Genomic DNA, 21,730 nt, shown 5'->3' with positions numbered 1-21,730 from the left:
TCCTGCCCACTCCCTCCCGTTGATTTGATGGCCTTTATTCCTCCTAATTGGATAAAATAGGAAGTCACTGACAGTCCTGCGTTGCTGGGTGTGCTGATTTCCCTCAGACCAGCCCTGCAGAGGGCGGGGGATGGGGTAGGGAAGGAAGGAGTGAGTCTGTACATCAGGGAAAAAGGCTGCGAGGGGGCTGGGGAAGCGGGGCGGGGGGAGAAGGAGGAAAGTGAATGAGCGCTCAAGAAGGACAAAGAGGGAGGGGAGAGAAAGGGAGTTACCACCGTCTTGGCATCGCTCTTCCTTTCAAACCTCTGTGTAATGATATTGTTTGCAGTGATGCTCAGACAGCGAGCACCTGCTGCTCTGTAATGATTCAGCCTCTTTCAGCCGCTGCTGTAACACGACAGGATGCTGCTGCTACTGTCACTTCTGCCGCTGCCGCTGTTGTTACAGATCTTGCTTTTGCTCCTTCTACCGCATGACAGTTGTTTTCCTCGTCTAAGCAGATACCAGCCTCAGATGCTCAAGGTGAGAGTCTTGCCTTTCGCTCTGGGCTATTGGTTCACTTAATCCGGTCAATTTGTTTGGTGTTTGTGGTTTTCTTTCTTTCATCACCCTTCTTCTCCCTGTTTTGTTTTGTTGCGCTTTCTTTTGAGGGCATGTGTCTTCCCTCCTGCAGAAGAGCTAGAATTGCTTGAGAGGCATTCAAGGAATTATAAAAGTGGTCAGCAAACAGGAGTTCAGTAATTGCGAAGCTATTCTTGCTTCAGAGGGGCAGAGAGAGTAACAGAGGGCTCACAGGCAGGGGGGACAAGGCGGGGGGTCTCATTTCTCCTCTGCGTTACTCCTCTCCCATTTTGGATGATGTTGCTGAGCTCGGACCTTTTGTTGACTCCCACTCTGTGATTTTTGCAGAGCACTGTGACTATTACTACCATCTCTTTTTGTCTGTGTCTCACACTAATGGACTGTGATAGAGTTAAGGCCTTTTGGAAGTGAACTGTCTGAGACCTGATGCTTAAACATGTCTGAAGTAGCTGCTGACACTTTCCCCAGTCCCTCAGCTCAGCTGAGCCCTGATGTGTCCCTCAACGGGCTCCCAGCTGAGGAGAACATGCTGGGGACCCAAAGAGAGGACAGGAGGGCCCAGGGGATAGCAGGCCTTGCCGCAACCTGCTGTGTATGCCTGGAGGCAGAGCGACTGAAGGGCTGCCTCAACTCTGAAAAGATCTGCATCGCCCCTATCCTGGCTTGCCTGCTCAGCCTTTGCCTCTGCATTGCTGGCCTCAAGTGGGTCTTTGTGGACAAGATTTTTGAGTATGACTCTCCTACCCACCTTGATCCTGGGAGGATAGGACAAGACCCAAAGAGCGCTGTGGAACCTACAGCCCTGTCTGCCTGGGTGCCTTCGGAGGTGTATGCCTCACCCTTCCCCGTACCTAGCCCCAACAGCAAGGCTGAAGTGACAATGCAAAGTGACAGCTCGCTCGTGCCCTCCAAACCGTTCCTCCAGCCTTCTCTGTATAACCGCATCCCAGATGCTGGGTTGTTGTCCTCTGCCACACCTTCGTTGTCACCATCTGCCGTGGAGCCTACCACAGCGTCTCAGACACAAGCAACAGAAAACAATCTCCAAACTGCTCCAAAACTTTGTAAGTAGTTATGTGTTTCTTTGTTCTTCTTTACACACACACACACAAAAACCAAAACCAAAAACAAAAAAAAGGAAAAGGACTTACCTGTTCTGCAGCTGTCCTCAAGGAGGACATGTGATTGGTATGCAAAGCTTAAATGTGCTGAAATTGGTATAGCATGGGTTACTTTCTGAGAAGAGCACCTAGAGGCTCTGAACTTATGTTCTAAGGTGTGCGTGGCAATGAAGAGATCTTCATTTGTGACTTTTATAAAGCACCAGTACCACCCTTTTCTCTGCATGTACCTGTAGGAATGTGTGTGATTTACTTCAAGGGTTTATCTGACAGCTATTCCACATGGTCTAACAGCATGTTTTTCTTAGATATTTGATTTGTGTCCTGTGCTGGATCATCCATGTGTGTTCATTTTCTTTGCGTTGCCTGCAGAGCACTTCTGCTACCTCCTTCCTGAAGTCTGTTGCTGGCAAACATCCCTGTCATCCTCCTGAAACATTCAGGGAGAACAGTGGGAAAGAGTGACAGCATATTTGAAGCAGTTAGAGACTGGGAATTATTAATTTAGTAGTTAGCTTATTATCTTTCCCTTTCTCTTAGGAGCATAGTGCACATTTCTCTGTGTCTTTCCCTTCCTCTAGGAGCTGATTCTTATTGAACCTGTTTCTCAGACATTGCCTCATTTACTTTTGTGGGGCATTTCAGGAAAGCATTCTTGCCAATGCTGGAGGGTTCATTTTCCAAATTAGTCCTTTGCTCATCCTTAAAGCAAAAACTATCCAGGGTTACCTGGATTATTTTCCCAGTAGAGATCGTAAAGCATCAAAATACCGCATTGCTGAGGTGTAATTTCTTTGACATTCATCATTTTAACCCATCAATTCCGGAGCAGATCAAGTCAGCAATTCCTGAGCTGTGTAAAATTATGCAACTTTAGTAAAAGAGAAGGTAGCGTGCTGTTGTGCCAAAACCACAGGGCTGAGGTTTCCTTTGGAAAGCTGCAGTGATCAGAATGAGCAACAATGTTCCTTGCAAATTGCCTTTCAGGACCCCATCTCATTTATTCTCTGTCACGCATTCCCTGTAATGCTGCAGGATGGCCACTTTTTAGGTGGTACATACTAGATTTCACCCTGGAGCCCTGAAGTCACCAGAAGCTCACTACTGAGTTCAGCCCCACCAGAACTAGACGCAGAATAGATATGTCACAATTGGTTTAGATATAGCACTTGGAGCCAACCATCTTGCTGGTGAAAATGAACATAACTACAGTGATTTCAGTGGAGGTCCTTTCAGCTGAGAGTCAGTCTTGAACAGCAATTCCAGAATCACTGAAAGAAAATTTTAAGTATTCCTGTAGAAGCCCTGCTTGCCTTTTGCTTAGATAATGGGTGACAACCAGCTCTTGGATTAAAACAATCTGTCTGATGGAAGCAGCCTAATAGGGAAATATTGCTGTGCGGTTAAATGACAGGGAGTTTTGTCTGTGGTAGGTAAGACATTACTTGAATTATTGGGACAATTAACCACCTTTGTAGTTATACGGAACTATACTAAGTGATATTTTTTTAATAGCTGATGCAGAAAATCTTTTTTTGTAGTGCAAATATTGTGACATTGAAGATACGACAGGACTTTTTACTTCCTAAAGTGACCAGAGACCACCATCCTGACAAAATGGCCTCTGTCATGCAAGAGGGACAAGAAACCAAAAGCTAGTTATGGTCAGGACAACCTTCCTCCCTTTGAATTTCCACATGTGAGGCAAGACTTTATCAATGACATGCTAACTTCATCTCTGAAGTAAATTAAGAGGGAGGGAGGAAAGAGATTATTTAGAGCAGTCACTGACAAAAAGCCATTATCTGCACACAGATCTGCTCACATCTGGGGAAAAAAATGGTTCTCCAGAAATTAGTTGATTAGGTTGAGGTTTTTTGCTTGTTTGTTTGTTTTGTTTTGGTTGTGTTTGTTTGTGTTTGGTTTTGGTTTTTTACTGATGCCTTAATTTTCTTAAGAGAAATGTATTTCAGGCATCATAGACTTCTAGACTGAAAGGAGAGGGAGAACTGGCAACAGGTCAAGTTTGGATTGCTCTGAGGGACAAGGTTGTGTGGACACTACTTACTCAACTGTGGCATGTAATTCTGACTATGGGAAGGGGGCTGCAATTCCCAGCGAAGAGAAATAAGAAAATACAGCTGGAAAAGTCCACTGCAGAATATCTACTGAAAAATTCAAAGAGGCACGAAAACAACTTTTTGGACAGCTCTAAAAGCACTGTCTTGAGGTTTTTGAAACAGCTACATTTCAAACACATCATTGTGTTTTATGTAGAGCAAGATTTGTTGGAGAGGTTGACAGATTGCATCAGCGATTACTTTTTTTATGAATGCCTTTGACAGCTATAAAATTCTCAGAGAGATGGCTTAGAAAGTAGCATCTGCAGATTGGATTGTCCCTTCTTTTGCCTCTCAACGTCTTTTTTTCCATTTCAGGCAAAGTGAGGTAACTTGTTCCCAGAAAGCCCCTTTTGTGCTGATTTTTTTTTCCAATGTAGAAATAAAAAAGAACTTACATATCTCATATTCTGTGGTTGATGTATTGTTTCTGAATCAAGCCCTTCCATGAGTTTCTAAATCGTTTTCTCTTCTTCTCATCTCTTTTCTGTCTTACTCAGCATATTCCCCTTAAAGCTGTATGCTTCAAGGTCATAGTCTGCAGAGAGCTAATTGATTCTTCTTTCTCCTGGAGCCTGGGAGAGAAAGCAGAAGAGAGACAATCCTTGTAATTGTGTCTGGTGCATTAGATTCAAGACTGATCTTGCTCCTATTATTATACTTTGCCCTGTATCAGCACAGAAATAATATCTTCCTTTCTGCTTGGTTTATGTTTTATATTGTATTATCATTTCTGTTCTGCTGAAACAGAAAGGAAAGGTGAATGTTTTAAAGCATTCCCATATTTAGGGAGCATGTCAATCTTAGCATAATTATGCCAAGGAAGATTTCATTACAAGAAGGATATATTACACACTAACCTACAATCTCCCTCCCTCTGAGAAGGCATGCAGATTCTAAAAGTGCAGTTGGGGAGCAAAATTTTACTTCTTTCTGCACCATCATCTTTAAATACAATTCCATTTTTTCCCAGGCTAGTAATAGACATGGCTCTGTAGTACTGTCAAAACTGTGTTTCTGTTATAACTGCATCAATGTATCTGCAAACCAACCACTCCCCTCTTTACAGGTCTTCCTACTGCCTTCTCTTTCAGTTAAAGCAGATTTCCCCCACAACCACCTGCCAAGGTCTGTGTGGCATTGCCTTTCTGGGGTGACAGCTCTGCCAAAGGATGCAGTACTCCTGTGTTCTGGCTCTGCCTGGAAGTGGAGGTGCCCAACTGAGCCCTTGATTTTGGAATCACAGCTCTCCTGACTTGGTGAGGTGCCATAGGGCACAGAAGAGGCAGGGCAGGAGATAGACCACAGCACAAGGAATTTGCTGGAATGGGTTTCCCTGTGAGCAGCGCAAAAGGCCCAGCAGAGAGCAAGATCCAGAGGATGCAACCTGTGCATGCCCCTCAGGGACAGGTAGGGCTCCCTCCTACCTCACCGGTGCTGACCCTTGCCTGGAAAATATGGCAAAGCAGAGAAGGGCCATGCACTGCTGTCAGCCATCCTGACTGGAACTGCTCCCTTCTTGTGTCTCTGATTTCTCCTGCCACTTCAGGTGTGCTGGGCCAACATCAGCAAAGGCTGCTGCTTTCTCATCCTTGGTGGAAAAAGCATTCAAAGAGGGCCTCTAAGGGATGGTAGGGGGTGTTTACTTAGGATATGGTCTCAGCTCCTCTCCAAAGTTATCCAGGCATAGTGGCTCAATTCCTTGCATCGTCAGAGCTAAGGATGGGAAAAAAATGAAAAAAAGCTAGCCAGCCCCTTGTTTTGGTATCATACTGTCAATATTCCTTGTAATTTTTCTCTGCCTCTTTCACCTCTGCTTGTTCTTTTCCAGCTCTGTATTTGATGTCCTTTCTCCTACACACGATGATTTGTGAACTCTGGCAAGTTGGAGGGAGACTTTCCCCCTAGTTATAGGTGCTGCAGCCCAGCTGAAGGCTTTGATTTATGGACAGTAAGGGTTCACAGCAGCTTCACACTGTGTTTGTTCATTTTCTTGAAACAGTCTAATTCTGACCCTTGCTCTGCAGTTCAAATCTCTATCAGAACACCACAGGGCTGAGTCCATGCCTGGCAGCCTTTGGAAGTGCCAAGGTCAGGGATGTCTTGGAGAACCGCAGGGGACTATACTGACAAGAGGGGAGAGCAAATGATACAGCACAAGCTATATAAAAGCCTTTTCTATGTTCACTGTTACTATGCAGGGCAGCACCACAAGGGAGATTGCTTTTTCCCCAAATGAAAATGCAGGAGGAGAGCACCTTAAAGCAGATGTTGCTCCATTTCTGATACAGTATTGATGTTGATTAGCTTGAGACACCTGACTTAGGTGCCTACATTAGGAAGCTAGGTGGCCTTCAGCTTCCTCTTCAGGGTAGAGGGAAAGACCTTCAGCAGGCAATTCACAGCGTGAGTCTGGCAGGAGTAACTCTCTTTCTCCAATGAGTGTATAGGGAGACTAATCTTGCAATTCAGTTTCTGAGTTAAATGTCTGCTACACAATCCGAAGACTCATCTTGAAAGCCATGACTTTTCTTTGACATGTTGTGTGAATTAACAATGTCTTCTCACAGAGAAGTTATAATTAATCACAGTTAAGATACTAAAGAAGTTCTGAGCCAAACTCAAGAGCATAATAAAGAGATGCTGACCTCATTAAGCCCTTGAGACACATGGGCCTCCATTAGCAAGCAGCAGTAAAGCAAATGCCACTGTACTGAGCGAGTCAGTCTGTATTTCCCTGAAACACTTCTTTCTCTGCATTCCCGTACTTCATGGTGGCTTACAGATGTATATACTTGTAGCAGGAACACTCAGAGTAAATTGGGATTGGGACTGATGGGGTGAGATGCACAATAAACTGCAGTTTTTAGGGAGATCATGTCCATTAAGCCTTCTAAAGGGGTAACTGAGACTTCCTCTCGCAGCCCTGTTAGTCACACTGTCTTTAAAATGCTCTCAATAAGCACACAGTTTGTTCAGACAAAGGTATTGTTTTGTTTCTTTTTGTATCTCTACCATCCTCCTTTTTAACACCCATTGCTTGCATAGAAGCAGTTCTTCTATTTAACATGCAGAGGACTGAACTGATCAATCTTGCATTTCTCTGTCTTGGACAAGGACCATCAATTCATGGTTTTCAAAACTACCTCATGGGTGTGTTTTTTTCTTTCTGTGCACCATGCATCACGCGCAGAACATGATGGAGAAAAAACAGTATTTCCTGGAGTATTTTCTCTTAATAACACTCTGAATTTTTCAGTATTTCTTTTTAAAAGCTTCATTTTATTTTGCAAACTTCGCTGAGAGTAAGTTAGGTATCCATACTACATGGAATTTCTGCATGGTCTTCCCCTCTTCACTTATATACTTATGCATATATGAATATAGAAAATACAATAGGTATGTGGAATATATGAATATTGTTTCTTCATTAAAAATGACATGTACTGCAACATAAGTTTCTAAGCAAAACTGATAAAAAATTAGTGTCATAACAAAACACAGGGTTTGGATTTCTACTGCAGCAGACAGAAATTATCATTCTCCAGTATCTATTATACTTTCAAGTGAAATGGTTTATTTCCTGTTCATGCACTGCAAGTAAACACACACAGCAGCCTACCTCAGATTTGCAGTGCCTAACTTTTGGGTGCAGAGAAACCTTAGAGAACTTTCTCAGCATTGAACAACAAGGCAGAATTTGGCTTGCAGGAGGCTAAGTAGCAGGCTAATTGTGATGCAGAACTGGAATGATGTAAATGAGTGTTTTCATCATTTGCAGGCTTGCTAATGGAAATGCAATAGATTTGCTGCAGAAATCCAACTCAGAATCAATAACAATGCAATGAGGCAGTTGGTTCAGGGAGAGCATATGCGATGCCAATCTAATGCAGACAGTACCTGGGCAGAGACTGCTCTGGCTCTCTGTCAGGGAAGGGGAGACAACCCTAGAAGATGCCACGGCAGGTGCTGAAAGACTTCTGAAAAGAAAAAACCTGCTTCACCTAGGATGGACCAGTGTTAGGCTTTCTCTGACTGAAGGAAGATAATTGCTTTCTTCAAGGAATTCAGATCTGTTTGGACCCAAAGATGTCTTTTTTTGATACAAGGTGCTAAGCTAAGCAAAGTCTTTGTGCTCCAGGTCGTGTTCAGGCCACATGAAATCAAGGAAGGACTCAGTCATGGTAGGTAACTTTGGAGATGACTACGTGTTTTCAGAGTATCTCCTGCTAAAGGCTTCTGCCCTCTTGCTCCCCAGGCAGACCACAGAGAGGAGCAGGCACTGCCTTTTTGTGGATTGCTTTACAGTAGGCACACTAGTTGCCTCTCCTGTTTATACTGCAGTTTCCTGGAGAGTGAGCACCGTGAATCACATCTTTATCTTTCACGTTAAAATGTTATATGAATTACCAGACTCAGTAGGAGGTACACATTAAACTTAAGAACCCAAACATGACCGTTACTTGTCAATTAGAGAGCTCTTGAAAGCTGCAAGGGAGAAGTACCTATGCATTATTTTGGGGCAACGTAATGTCTGCTTATTTACAGCCTGTCCTGTCCCATCCTGTCTCACCCTGCCTCTCATCCTTGCCCTGCCATGCTCAGTATAGTCTTAGTCACTGAGAAAAAAGGAAAGGTTTTAGCCAGGGAAAATGGGGAGGAACAAATCCAGTGAGATATGTCTGGCCACCACTCAGGGCTGCTCTAAGCTAAACCAGTGGCAAGGTCCATCCAGCTATGGACAAGATTAGTAATATTGTGACATTCATCTTCTACCTTTGCTTCTGTATTTTTTTAAATGAAAGCCTTATTTTAATATATGTTTTCTCACAGAGTATACTCAGCTTTTTCACATATACTTTCACTACCCCTTCCTCCACTTTTTCTTTTTTGTATCTATGCTTCATCCTGGAACTTGCTGGCAGTGCATTCTCATAAGTGAGACATCTTTTTATTTTGGCACTGAGTATCGCTTCAGTCTTTGAGATGAAAGGAAATCAGTACTGGGTTGGTAGCCACATGGCACTTGGGGAAGTATATGAAGCTATGATCTTAAGCATGATTTGTGACATAGTTCAGTATTTCTATGAAACACCTGAAAGAGATTTGAATTTTACAATTTTTAACAGTCAATTAATTCATGTGATTAGACAGATCAAAGGATTAAAAAAAAGACTATCATGCTCATTCAAAAGTCTTATGAAGAACAAGAAAAGACTCTGAACTTATAAAAGATAACTTTAGTCTTCTAATATGAAAGTCAGTGGAAAGCTGCTGGAACTGGGTCTTGAGAAGAGAAACTTATGTTTTTCACTATACTGAATTAATCTAGATAATTAATTTAGTTTTCAGCTTGAACAAAATCACCTTAATTTTCACTGGCATAAAGGTTCTCAGGTCTGTAGCCCTTTAAGTCCTAGCAGAGCATTGGGATGCTTTGGTCCATGACCTACATGACAGAGTATCTTCTTGACGAAGGTTTCTTCCAGACCCCCACCAGTTGTGCTGTGAAGACTGACAGTGAGAAAAATACCTGTCTTTTCCCTATTCTAGCTATGCTTTTAAACAGAAAAACCTACTTTGACTTTGAAAATATGTGTTTATATTCTGGTCATTCATTCATTTACACCATTCTCTTCTAGATTAAAAAGCTCTTCCGTGCCATATACCACAAAGGTGCATATACACTGTAATCATCTCAGCTTTGGATAAGCCTTTTAGACAGGACAGCCAGGCTAAGCTCCATAATTCTCCCCATGGAGGGAATTGTTTTCAGTCCTTGAATTATTTCATCCCCTTTCATGCTTGCTTAGTTTTCAGATAAATAGAGATATAATTTTAGCATGATACTTAAACATGGGCTAGTCTAAAATCCCAATGAATGACAACAAAATCTGTTCAGTGTCTTGGTCACTGTTCAGAAGCACCCAAAATGCATGAGGTAGCACCAGTGTCTGTTTAATATTTCAAGCAGCAAATCATTAATAATGTCCAGTCAGAGCAGAAGACCCATGTCTCACACATGCAAGGGCCCTCATTGTCCTGCTTCTTGACCCACAAGATTGCATGCTCTTTGTTACTAGGGTGGAACTACAATCCTAAGAGTCAGTCAAGGGAAGAAAAGACATATATTGCCCATCCTTGGCAGTCCTGTGTGCATTTTAAAAGGAGTTTCAGCTACCTCATTTCCTAGCTGGTTCTGTCCTGCTCTGAAGGATGACCTCAGCAAAACTTCTTGGGGGAACAGGTGGCTGGCTCAATGGTTTTAACTGTGCAGGCTCCCCTATTCGCTTAATTTCTGCTCACACTTTCAAAGATTTCCCCCTCTGTGCCCTGCTGACACTTCTCCCATTGTTGGCCAAAGGACCACTGCATTGGTTTGCCCTTCCTTCAGTTCATTGTCTCAGCTCCTCCAACATTTGATTCTTTCTTCAGAAAATGGAAACAGCCCCAAAGCACGGATTTGTGGGAGGGAAGGATTTTGATGTTTGTGCATCGCTCTGTCTACCAGGCTTAAAGACGCTTTGCTTATGTTATGAATTCTCTTGCATTTGTGTCCTACAGTGGGTCTGCTGCATGGACTCAACCTGGTAGGGTTGCATGATGCCTAAACATCCTTTATCATTACGGAACATGCAGATTAAGAAACAGTATCATATCAAGAAAGTTGCAATAGCTAATAATTTCAAGATAGCTGGGATTTTGAAGACATTTTTATATTTTCAAGATAGCTTTTCTTGGGTTGTTGGTGTGCTCAGCAGGACGAGTTAGCAGTGTGAAGGTAATACCGCCTTAGCAAGGGAAATGAAGTGTATCAGGGTGACAGAGACAACTGCAGAGGAATGGAAGAACCATCATCTCTGTATCTAGTCTGAGCTGGTCAGGGAACAAACTAGTGAGTGTGTTGTTAGAGTGTTAGGAATTAAGGAGCACAGGATAAGAGGGATGACAAAAAGCTTCCTGCTGTGTAGATATAGGGGCTTGGAGAAGCTTGAGCTCAAACTTGCAAGAGAGGAACATCATTAAGTAGACAGGAAAGCACCAGGAAGCTGGGAAGAAGTGGTTGTATCTGCCAAGCGTAGGAGAGCAGGGGAAGTCTGATCCTTTCTTGACTGGAAGAAAGCAGGAAGAATCTGTTGCCAGTACCATGGGTACCTGCACTCTGCCTAGGACTTGCAGGAGAGCCTGAAGCAGCTTTTCTCCCTGCTGAGGGGCTGGACTATGAACACAATCATCCATTATTTGGCCATGCTGCATTTCTAAGGGAACCTCTGCAGGACAGAGCCTCTTGCCATTTAGCTGTGCTGCGTATGGGCTCTTCACTGATGCTGAGATCCAAGGAAGTGCCCTTCACACCCTGCTTTCCCCAGCCTCCTTGAGGGCTGGAACCACTATGCTTTGCCTGTGCAGTGAATGCTGCAAACTGGCTGTCATTGAATTACCTCCCATCACCTTGTTCAAAAGCCCTCTCTGCACTCCTCATGGAGGTTAATCAGCCCACCCTGCTTTTTGAATGATTTGATTTAGTGAAAGCATTAAAAGATTTTGAAGGTTATCAGCAACAGTTTTTGCAAATTCCTTCAGCTATGTAATATTTGGGACATACAGTTGTGTATGTATGCTCTTTGTGCACAAAGAAAGGCTGTGTTTCAGGATCAAAAAGCCAATAAATACATTAGCACGCAGAGTCTTTTCTTCAAAGTCAGTTAACAGAAAGATACCTCGAAATTCTCCTTTTGCCTTGTAAAATGGTATCTGGCCAGTAAAGCCAACAAATACACTAGTTTTTAAACATGTGAAGGTTCAAGAACATGGCTTGCCAGCCTCTCTGTTGCTTGCTGACTTCAAGCATTTGACATTACCATGCTGTAGAGATTAATGGAGATCTCTCACATAAGTATCTTTTCAAGCAAGCCTGTAATTTTTCTAATTGTTGCTAATTGAATGTTTAGTGTGTGCAGTTTTTCCTTTTCCAAATTTGGAGAAAGGATTAAAAAGACAGGTCCTGTAAGTATATTCAGATAACTGCTACAAGCCCAGGAAGCAGATTTACTAGCTGTGAATCAGAGGAAGTATCAGTTCCCTCAAGCCACTTAGCTGGGCAGAAGCTGGCAGGGGATGGGGCTGAAGACAAAGAAAACAGAAAAATATTCTGATGCTTCCTGAACGGGACTGAGACCCAGTGAGCATGGCATGTCAGTGTGCCAGTATCTAAGGAAGAATTCGGTATCTAAACTGACTTGCCCCTAACAGATAGCTAGCAGGTTCCCAAGTTGCAATGTAATATGTGGTTGTGCTCTGCTTTTGCAGATTATCAGTAATGTCTTCTCAGGGCTGCTAGTGACACTTTCAGGATGCTAATACACATTGATTTTAACAAATGGGTATACCAGCTCTACTGCCTGATGTTAACTTACATTTCACTCTTATATTAATTTCCATATGTTAACTTCTGTTTTACAAATAGTGATGGCATAATGATAAAATATTCCTGATAATCAATCCAAAATTATGGCTTAGCAGAAATACTGACAAAGTTTTTAAAACATACAGCTTGCAAATTTGTTCATGTCATGTAAAACTGCCCCTGCAGAGGAAGACTGAAAGATGTCAGTCAATACAGAAAGATCAGACAAATGTCTTGACCATTACTTTTGTGTAATCACAGGTCATATAAGAGAAAAATTGGGGTGTTCAGATCTTGCAAGAAAACAGTGCATCACATGAGAGTGAGCTGCAAACATATTATTCAAGCTAGAAATTAATGACAGATTTTTAAGAATAAGCCTGTTTAACTGCTGGAATTTTTGCTTTGGGTGTTAACTGACCTCCACCAACTTCTCAGGAAGAATGTGTGTCCCAGCCAGTAATGTCACCAATTGCAGCATGGTAACTTGCTACCCCAAGGTAACTGATTCATATTGCAATCTCATCAAGAGAGAAGCTTTAGCAAATTCAAATCCCACCTTCCGTTGACTTTGGGTGGATGCAGATTTCTTCATGTTTACAATAATTACTTGGAACAACTCTACCTACTCACTGACTCTAGTTTTCACTGAAAACTAATGGGTGGTTCAGCTACACCGACCTTTGTTTCACCTTGTGTTAAATTGCTGAAATGTTGTCTACCATTCCAGCTGCAGCTCTACCTCTCTGGGCTTGTGTGTAAAAACAGAAGAAACCTTGGAACAACCATTTGAAATCTAACACTAATTCTGCCTTAAATTCTGCTAATTTAAGGAGCATTATGTTCCATTCTTTTGGGGACCCCCACACAGGGAATATTTGTAAAGCATAAGAAGACTGTGTAGCAGAAGGGCCACAAATGTCAAGATATCTGTAAAAGTATGAGAGCTTTTGGGGATGTTCACTTGCTAACAGAGCTTTTAAAGTTGTCAGTTTGTGGCTTCCCTTGTGTGATTTCAACCTCAGTCTTTCCTGTGCTTCATTTTCTTGCACTTTTAGTGATCTGCCCTTTTCATTGCTCGTGAAGCCTGCAAGCTTGTGCCGCTTGGCAGACTCGGACCCAGAGATCCACTCCTGAAGGCAGCTCGTGTTTTGAATTATGCATAGGTCCATCATGGCGGGGCTGCACTTCATGGCTCCTTTATGGGGGTGGTGATACAAGGGAGTCAGAGTAATACAGTGACACTTTTCATTTTTCATATCCTAGCTCAGTTAAGAGCAACCCTTGAACTGTGTCATTTTTCTCTCATGTAACTGTTTAATCACCTGAGAGAGTACCATCCAGAATTTTGTGGTGAGATTGATTATACTCCCAACAAAGTGCTTCCTTCAGCTGAGCGCCAGGAAGCAGCTTAGTTTAGCGGCTAATGGGCTTCCGTCTGGAGGAGAAATGGCGACCGTGATTGAAATGTCACTGTGCATGCCAGCCCTTTGGGTTGCATGCTGAACAGTACTGAGATCCTGGGGAGGCTGTTCGGGTTTCAAGATGGGGGTAGATATTGCTGAGCTGAACCACACAAAGCTGTGCTGTGGGAAGTACCTTCTCATTTGAAAGTGTCAGGGGCATGCGTGTGGGACTATCCGGACCTGCAAGCACAGAAGGATGTTGCTGCAGAGGTAATGACGATTTCGTTTGCACTGTTAGCCTGCACTGCCATAGGGCTAGTGCTACAAGGGTTGCAATATTGCTGCCGGCGTTGGCAAAGCATGCTGCAGGACCACCTAGGACCCCAGTTTACATGGCATGAAATGCAAATACCCCTCAACACTCATTTTGACAGCAGCCTTCACTCATATCCATTGCAAGCCTGGGAGACAACTAAGAGACAACTTACCAGCTCCATTTTACAGAGTGTGGGTCAATGATAACATCATGCCATTTTGCCTTGCTTGGGTGAATTCACAATCTGAGTGCCAGAGGCCTCTGTGTTTTACGCAGTATCACAGAGGTGGAAGCACCAAGAATAAAGTCCCATAACCTGAGGGGTACCTGTCCTCTCTGTAAAGGGTAGCACATACTAATGAAAAGCAAAAGTCATTCCAGAATCCTTCAATTCCAGAGGGGTTTTTTTCAGCTTGTGATAAGAAATATTGTTTAAAATACATAGGAAGACAATATGCTTTCACTGTTTAAAGACATTCCTTTCTCTTATTTGCTAAAAATGGATGAAAAAAATGTAAACAAAATCAGATCCTGACATTTCAAGTTAGGCTGTTTTTTTCTGCCATTCCTTCATTGAATGTAATAGACTGTTAACTAATGGCTTCCTTCAGATTAAAAAAAGAAAAAGGCAATGTTTCACATAATTGACATTTCAAAATTTAGGTAAAGTCTAGGGGTCACATTTCCCAAAGTTGAGAGGCTGAGAGTTTTGAATATCAAAGACTTGTCATTCACCCTTTGGCTGAACCTCAGCCAGCTGCATAGCCTGTTTGGTTTTTTCTGGTTTCTGTTTTTGTTTTGTTTGGACATCTTACTGTTTCTTTTTAATAGAAGTTGATTACTTCTTTCCATATTTTTGCTAGCTTTAGGTTTTGTGCATAAATGAGCAATATCAGCTGGCTGTTTTGAACACTGTCTGCCTCCATGGCTGTTTTTTCCCAGTAACGTGTATAGCATGGGTCCAGACCTTGGTTCCTCACCACTCATGGAGCCCCACTAAATTTAGCAGCCCTGACTTGCACAAAGCCAGATTGCAGGGATGACCTTCACACCGTCACCTCCTATGTCTCTGGTCAGGGGATTTCTCCCCGTGTGGCAGCCACCGCATGGCTCTCCTGCTTGGGCTGAGGGGGGAAGGAGCCCACACTCCGCCAGATGGAGTAGGGCAGCGATAGGGAGAAAGAGGAGCTGTGAAGGGTCTGATGCTCCATCACTGTGGTAGTGACGGGGTATGAGCCTTGTGGCCAGGAGGGAGAGCAGTCCCCATAGTGCTGCTTGGGGAGGGTGCAGGCATCTAACAGGTACGCAGTTCAGGGATTGCATTAGCTCACCAGGCAAAAAGGCAGACCCTTGAGGTAGGAGAATAAGGGATATAAGCACTCCCTGAATACCCATCGGGGACTCATAGGTCTGAGTGCAATCCCTTTGGCAGAAATGCCCCTCCTTGCTGGTCAGCCCTGTCCAGAAAGACTTTTTAGCTTTGTCCTTCACTGTTGTCATTACTGTAACAAACTGAGGATAATTGCTTGGCTTGAAACAGCTCTGCCTTCTGCTGTGTAGGTGGGGAAATGATGCCAGGAACAATCCTTTCTTCTCCTGCCAGTTTGCATTTCTGTGCAGCAGGCATACTATACATATACACAGTTCTGTATAGCTGCTACTGTTAGCAAAAAGCAACCTAAGTACTACCTTAGCTAGAAATGCAAGATTTATTAGATTAGATTTGCTTTATTCCCAGTGTCTTGCATGAAATAAGCTCCTGATTAGGTCGATGGCATTGCTTCAGAGTGGAAAATGCCAATGTTAATACCGGGTTTGTTATGGATAGGTGGCTTGATGCAGAGCACAAATGCATGGGATTGGGTCACTGCCAGACTTGTATCTGAGGAAGGAGGTCAAATGAAGGTTTCCATGTCATATCTCCTGCACCAAATTCAGCATGTGACTAGCTGCTGGGCACCCCAGGGAGCCGTATCCTCTTTACATCTGAGTTCAGCTCAGCCATAATGCCTTTTACAGAAGATTCAAACATGTTTCAGCCATGCTGAGGGCACCATGAGAACACTTTAAATCTTACTTTAAAATGAAACAAGTCTTCTGGAAGGTGTCTACTTTGAAACTACAAGGAAATTACTGAAAGCAAAGCCGAGCACGTGATGCCTACTGCAGGAGCATTGTCCTTGTGCGCTGCAAGAGGAAAGGATCCTACCTCTTTTTCTGGGACAACACACAATATTCAGAAGGCACCATCCCTCTGCGGCCTGGTAGTCCAGGGCCTCTCCTTCACTGGCCCAGCATCTGTGATGATGGAGAGGTTAAGGGATTTTGGCATGGCTCTAGAGCTGGGAGATCAAATTCTGCTTTGCCCTTGCTCTGTGATGCTCTTCTCCAGTGGTCCACTGGGCAGAGAGGAAAGTGACCTTACCAGCTGTATGAAGCCAGCATGTTGCCCAGATGAGACTGTGATTCTTGGCTCTTGAAGGATGGATGTGCAAATAAAAGGAACGGTGTCTTTTCCATCTGTCTTATCTCGAAGACCCTTAGAGATAAGACTCCTATTTATAAACACCATGGCTGGCAAAGGGCTACTCACAGCCAGAATGGAGATTGACACAGAGTTAAAGTGAAATGCATGGTTCAGAGGGGTGTCCCAAGAGGGAGAGAGCGTTGCTGGTCCATGACCTGTGCCTAGAGAGTGCTGCACAGAGCCTTGCATCATGCTCCCTTGTCCCCAGCCTCCACATGCTGCACAACGTCTCATTCATGGCACCCCTTTGATGTTAACCCATTTTCCAGGGTGGACATTGCTGGAGAGGGAGGAATGGTGGATTCACATGGTAACTCGGTGATGCTTGAACAGCAAACGCCATACCCGGTTACATTATCTGGGTCAGGATGTGCTCGTTCTGTATACTTTTTACATATTTTCCTGGCCTTTGTACCTTCTCAGATCACAACCTATATCCATCCCACACCCCAAGTACTTCTAGGTAAATGCAAGAGTAGTAGTTAACTGTAAGGTGGGGAAACAGCAGCTCTGAGACTTCTCAATACCTTCTGTTACTGGGCAAGGTTGCATATCTTGTGGAGTGCCATGGTCTGCAAGGCTGAGGCAAAATGCCGCACACTTCTTAGACACCAAACAATGAAGAATCATTTGGCTTGCAAACTACCAGTAGCACAAATGATGCTCTGCCATGCAACACATCTGTTTTGCATTCAGATCAGGCAGAAAGGAAACACACTGTAGGCAAATTTTAACATTTAAGATTAATTGGTGGGTATGGCAGAGGGCTGATCTGTCATAACAGTCAAAATTAGGAAGGAGAAACATATATATTTTTTTCATGCTACCTCTATAGTAGCGTGCATGTGTAAGTCAGTGTCTGTTCAACGAAGCTGTAGATTTAGGCCTGACTGCTAAGCTTTTACCATATACTCTGGAACATGCAAGTGCCTGTTTTCATTTACTTTGTTGGGATGATCTCTGGGGCCAGTGTGGACTTTCACAGGTATTAAATCTTAATATCTGGAAGATAATTTAAAAACATGGATTCAGGATGTTGTAGGTGGCAGCCTTATATGGTACAGCCCTGTCCTTTCACCCTTCCTTAGAGATTTAACAACCCAAAACCAAAAACATCTGTAGTAAACAAGGTTTATTGTCCTATCACTGTCAGTGATATTCATGATTAACTGTCTGTCTCTGAACTACCTTCAGCTACTTAGTATTTCCAAGGCATTTTTTTAAGAGGTCCCTTGCATCCTGAAACATTTCAGTGGTATATTGTTTCATAATTGCAATGCCTTATATCATGTCCTGGTTATCTGACACTTCTAGACAATGACAGGGAAGCTAAAGGCTCTTTATCTATTGCCTTGGGACATGGCTAAGACCTCATTTCACTTCAGATTCAAGGTCTTTATGGGGAAAAAGGGGAAGTTGCCATTGCTTCTCACTAGGCTAACATTACTATATCGTTATGGAGATTAAATAGAATAATCTTGAACGCTCTTAGTGTATTAGCATTTCCTGTTTCCAACTAAGAGCTGGTGGAACAGTATTTCCAGGGGACCATCTATTATTCATCTCTTTTTCTTCCGCTAAATGAAAGACCATAGGCATGGAGCGTAACCAGTTTTACTTTTGCTTCAAAATAAATGCCATGCTGTTTCATCTTTTGTGGTGCATTTCAGGCAGGTCCTTTTGGAGAACTACATAATAATCTGTTCTTGCCATGGCGGGGGAGGCCATCATTTATTCTAACTGAAAAGGGCTTTTCAGGAGTATAAGACATTAGCAGAGAACAAGCTACAAGGTTTCATAAATCTCCAGAGACAGACAGAGAGCTCTCTAGTAAATGAGGATTCTCATACAGCCTCCTGCTCCCCTTCCCAATGTATTGCCAGTTTTAAGGAAAACTAAACAATTCAGCAGGGGGCAAAGCCATACCGTTTCTCTCAAAAAGACAGTTACAGCAGACCTTTTCTAGTAATGTTTTACTCAGTTCCTCTCACAGAGATTTGTCAGCTCTGTAATTGCTTTTCATAAAATGCATTTGTGCACGTAATTCCTCCTTTGCCATTCCTGCAGCACAGGACCTTGCTGCCACTAAGAAAGGGAGCTCTTGCAAGCTCAGGAGCACGCAGCAACAGGGAATGGTGCTGAAATCCCATCAGGGCCTGGACCGTCACAAAAGGGTGTTGCATTGTGCAACAGCTGCCTAGGCCAGGACTCTTGCAAGCAAAGTTTCACCATGCTACTTAGGTACCACAAATCGTATACCTTCTCCCACAGGGACTGAACTTGACCTGAATGGGGCAGAACTAATTAGCCCACTTCACAAGCACCACAGTGCTATTTTGAGGGACTCACCTGTGTGACATGGGCAACAGGGTCTGTTTTCTCAGGGTTGGCATGGCAGCATCTCTTAATGTTCACCCTTTTGGCATTGTGGATGTGGCCAACTAATTGCAGCATGTTTTCCAGACCTTTCCAATGTGTGCCAAGTCATACTGCTCTGCCTGGATGACCTGGAGAAAATGCTCAGATCCCATCACTGCCTACTGGATGAGCTAGAATAGATGTAGCAGCCTCTGCTGTAACTCATGACCAGCAAGGATCAGCAGAAAATAAGAAGGTTAAATTGCACCTACCTCTTGCTGCAGGATAATCTCCTTCCCAGTCTTGTGATAGGTGAATGCAGGCTCTCCTAAAGTGCTGAAGGTAAGATTCAGCCCTGGGAGACTTGGACATTGCACCTTCTTTTTCCCCTAGCTATACTTGTTTTGAAAACTGCAAAAAGACGGAACTCCCCAGGACCAGAACTGGAAATGGTGCACATAGATGTGGCTCCTTTGGGCTTCTGTTGTAGGTCAGCATAACATTTCAGATCCTGTTAATAGCTTGCTAATGTGTATTCATTATTACTAGCGTTATAAGGTATGTCTTGAGGTCTTTTATGCCAACAAATTGAGATGAGAGGCAGAGCCCTTCCTTTAAGGTGTCTTACCATGCAGAGCTAAGGCAGACAAAGGGCTGAAGGGGAAAGCGGTGTAACCGAACTTATGCTCCAAGTCAAAAGAAGAACAAGGGGCTGAATCTAAGGCTTTTGGGTCAGGTTTTCTTTGCTGACCCTACCTTTTCCCAGCTCCTGCTGCTGGAGAGGCAGCAATTTACCAAAGCTATTGCTTACACAGCCAAAGCTGATAACCTCCCATACATGTTCAAACACCTCCGTGCTTTTGAATAGCACCTTAGGAGGCTGTGATTTGACAGACAACAAGCTTTGGGAGGATCTAATATTGAGACAAACATACTTCATCCAGACACTGCCAAATACTGTGGTCTGAAATCAGATCTGCTGGTTCAAATTTATTCAAAAAGTGATTGCTTATGCAGGCTTTTTTGCTATCCAGGTACCACCTGTCCCTCTATGGCTAGCAGAATATCACTAAACAACAAGTAATGAGTAAAACAGGTATTTGCACATCTTGTCGTGGTGCTGGAAATTAAGAAATTCAGTGCAAACTCTTAAGGGGAAGCATAAGGAGAAGTAGTCACGTAGAAGCTCTGAAGGGGCTTGGCGTTGCTTTTGACCACAGGCCAATGAGGGACTCAGAGGTGTACGGGAGAGAGCCACAGGTTTGAGCCTCAGCAGAAGCAGTGTGCACTGACCGCAGTGCCTGGCTGACAACAAACCACTTCCCAAGCAGGATGGACGTCCCTTACACAGCCCAGCTAAGGGCTGAGTTTGTGATTTACCCCTTATGGACACATGCAAAGAGAAAGCAGAAGGCTGTCCCATGGCCACAGCAGCCTGGCTCAATCTGCAGCACCTGCTGGTTTGGGCTCTAATTGTAAGCAAAATCCCAACAAAAACAAAGGCACAGCTGCTGGCCCATTTTGTGTGGCAGCCTTTAATTAACGCTGTGTAATGTGAGAACTGCTTCATGCCAAGACCCCTGTGTCCCTCCTCCCTCCTGCCTCCCCCTCCACCACTAGATGCATCTCCAAGCTCAAAACCTGCCCCACCCCACATAAGAAATGCATCAGGGCAGATTTTGTGCAAGTGGAGAGGAACAAAATTCCTCACGGCACAGGCTTTGGTCTGCTTTGTATTACCCACCCGGAAATGGTCAGGATTATGGCTATCTCCTTTTTTGGTTATACAAATTCACATATTGCACATTCTGCAGACCTGCTGTTACACCAGCAGAGGAGTATAGCAAATTAACCTCTCTGTACTGAATTGTGAAATCCCCTCCCCCAAGACAAATTCACATCCGAACCTCCTACATACACACACACAGAGCAGTGAAAGGCATGGAGGGAATGGCACCGAGGCTGACATTAAAAGCCATGGAAGATATATGCTCACATCTTGCTCCTTCTGTGGCAAATTGATGGGACCCGCTGGTAGCAGATGAAGTTGTAGAAATGATCCTATGCAGAAGGACTCACGTGTTGTGTGTGGCCAACACAAGACAAATGTGTTATCCTTTCTCTTACTCTGCCTAAAAGCTGTACAAGATGGAGGCAGGAAAGGAAGAATGGATGTATTGTGCTCCAGGGGAGAATAAGACAGTTTTAGCAAATCTCTTTAGGTATCAACCACCTTACTTAGGTATTTAAATTCCTCTGAAAATCTGCAAGTGCATTAGAGAAAGGTTGCACTGCTCCTGAAAAACAAACTCTGCAGATTCAGCCTTGGTCCATTGCTTCTCAATTAAACTTCTCCCTGTTCATGGAGAATAACAAGCAAGTCAAAAACGAAATCCAGCATTGCTTTCTACTGCTCTCCTGCCTGCAAAAGGGAGGTGAAAAGGCCATGGCGCTTGCTGCAGTAGCACACTTTCCCCACAGCATCTGCTCAGCCATTATTTACCTAGGCTGGCAATGAAAACCCCTGCTTTTCCGAATTCAACCAGTGTAGATGTCAGTTGGATTGTGGCCCTGATTTGGTCAGTTTTTGTCAAAAAATACTAATGACTGTTGACTAAAGATCTGCAAACATTAATTAAAATAGCTGTTCTTTGGTGATACCTGTTTTGTAATAAAAAGCACCTCAGAACATAGATGGTCAGACCAGTTGTCTTAAAAGTCGTTTGTATCTAAGTGATATATTCCACCAATGCAGCACTTGAAAGATAAGCAACAGAGAGTGGCTTGTAAAATCCATCCAGATACAGACACTGGCTGTTCTGCACGGGCCAACACTTAGGCCATTACCATGAGGCACTTCATACTCAAAGATTTCTTGACAAAGTATCAGCAC

At 43.5% G+C, this 21,730-nt stretch overlaps 2 protein-coding genes across 4 annotated transcripts in view; both read left to right on the top strand.

Annotated features, from left to right (window-relative positions):
* The first annotated feature begins 402 nt into the window (after positions 1-402).
* LOC136001897 (uncharacterized) lies at positions 403-564 on the top strand. Its single transcript, XM_065656624.1, has one exon. The coding sequence runs from the start codon at positions 403-405 to the stop codon at positions 562-564; it is 162 nt and encodes a 53-aa protein (XP_065512696.1).
* A 454-nt stretch (positions 565-1,018) lies between these two features.
* NRG1 (neuregulin 1) overlaps positions 1,019-21,730 on the top strand; it is a 97,877-nt gene continuing 77,165 nt past the window's right edge. For all 3 annotated transcript variants that reach the window (XM_065656623.1, XM_065656622.1, XM_065656621.1), the window contains exon 1: positions 1,019-1,646. In XM_065656623.1, coding sequence (XP_065512695.1) covers positions 1,019-1,646 — 628 coding nt within the window. The remainder of the gene's footprint in view (positions 1,647-21,730) is intronic.

Source organism: Caloenas nicobarica, chromosome Z (genome assembly GCF_036013445.1).
Source record: "Caloenas nicobarica isolate bCalNic1 chromosome Z, bCalNic1.hap1, whole genome shotgun sequence".
NCBI lineage: Eukaryota > Metazoa > Chordata > Aves > Columbiformes > Columbidae > Caloenas > Caloenas nicobarica.
Note: the sequence above shows the minus strand (reverse complement) of the source record. Positions and strands in the feature narration are given on the sequence as shown.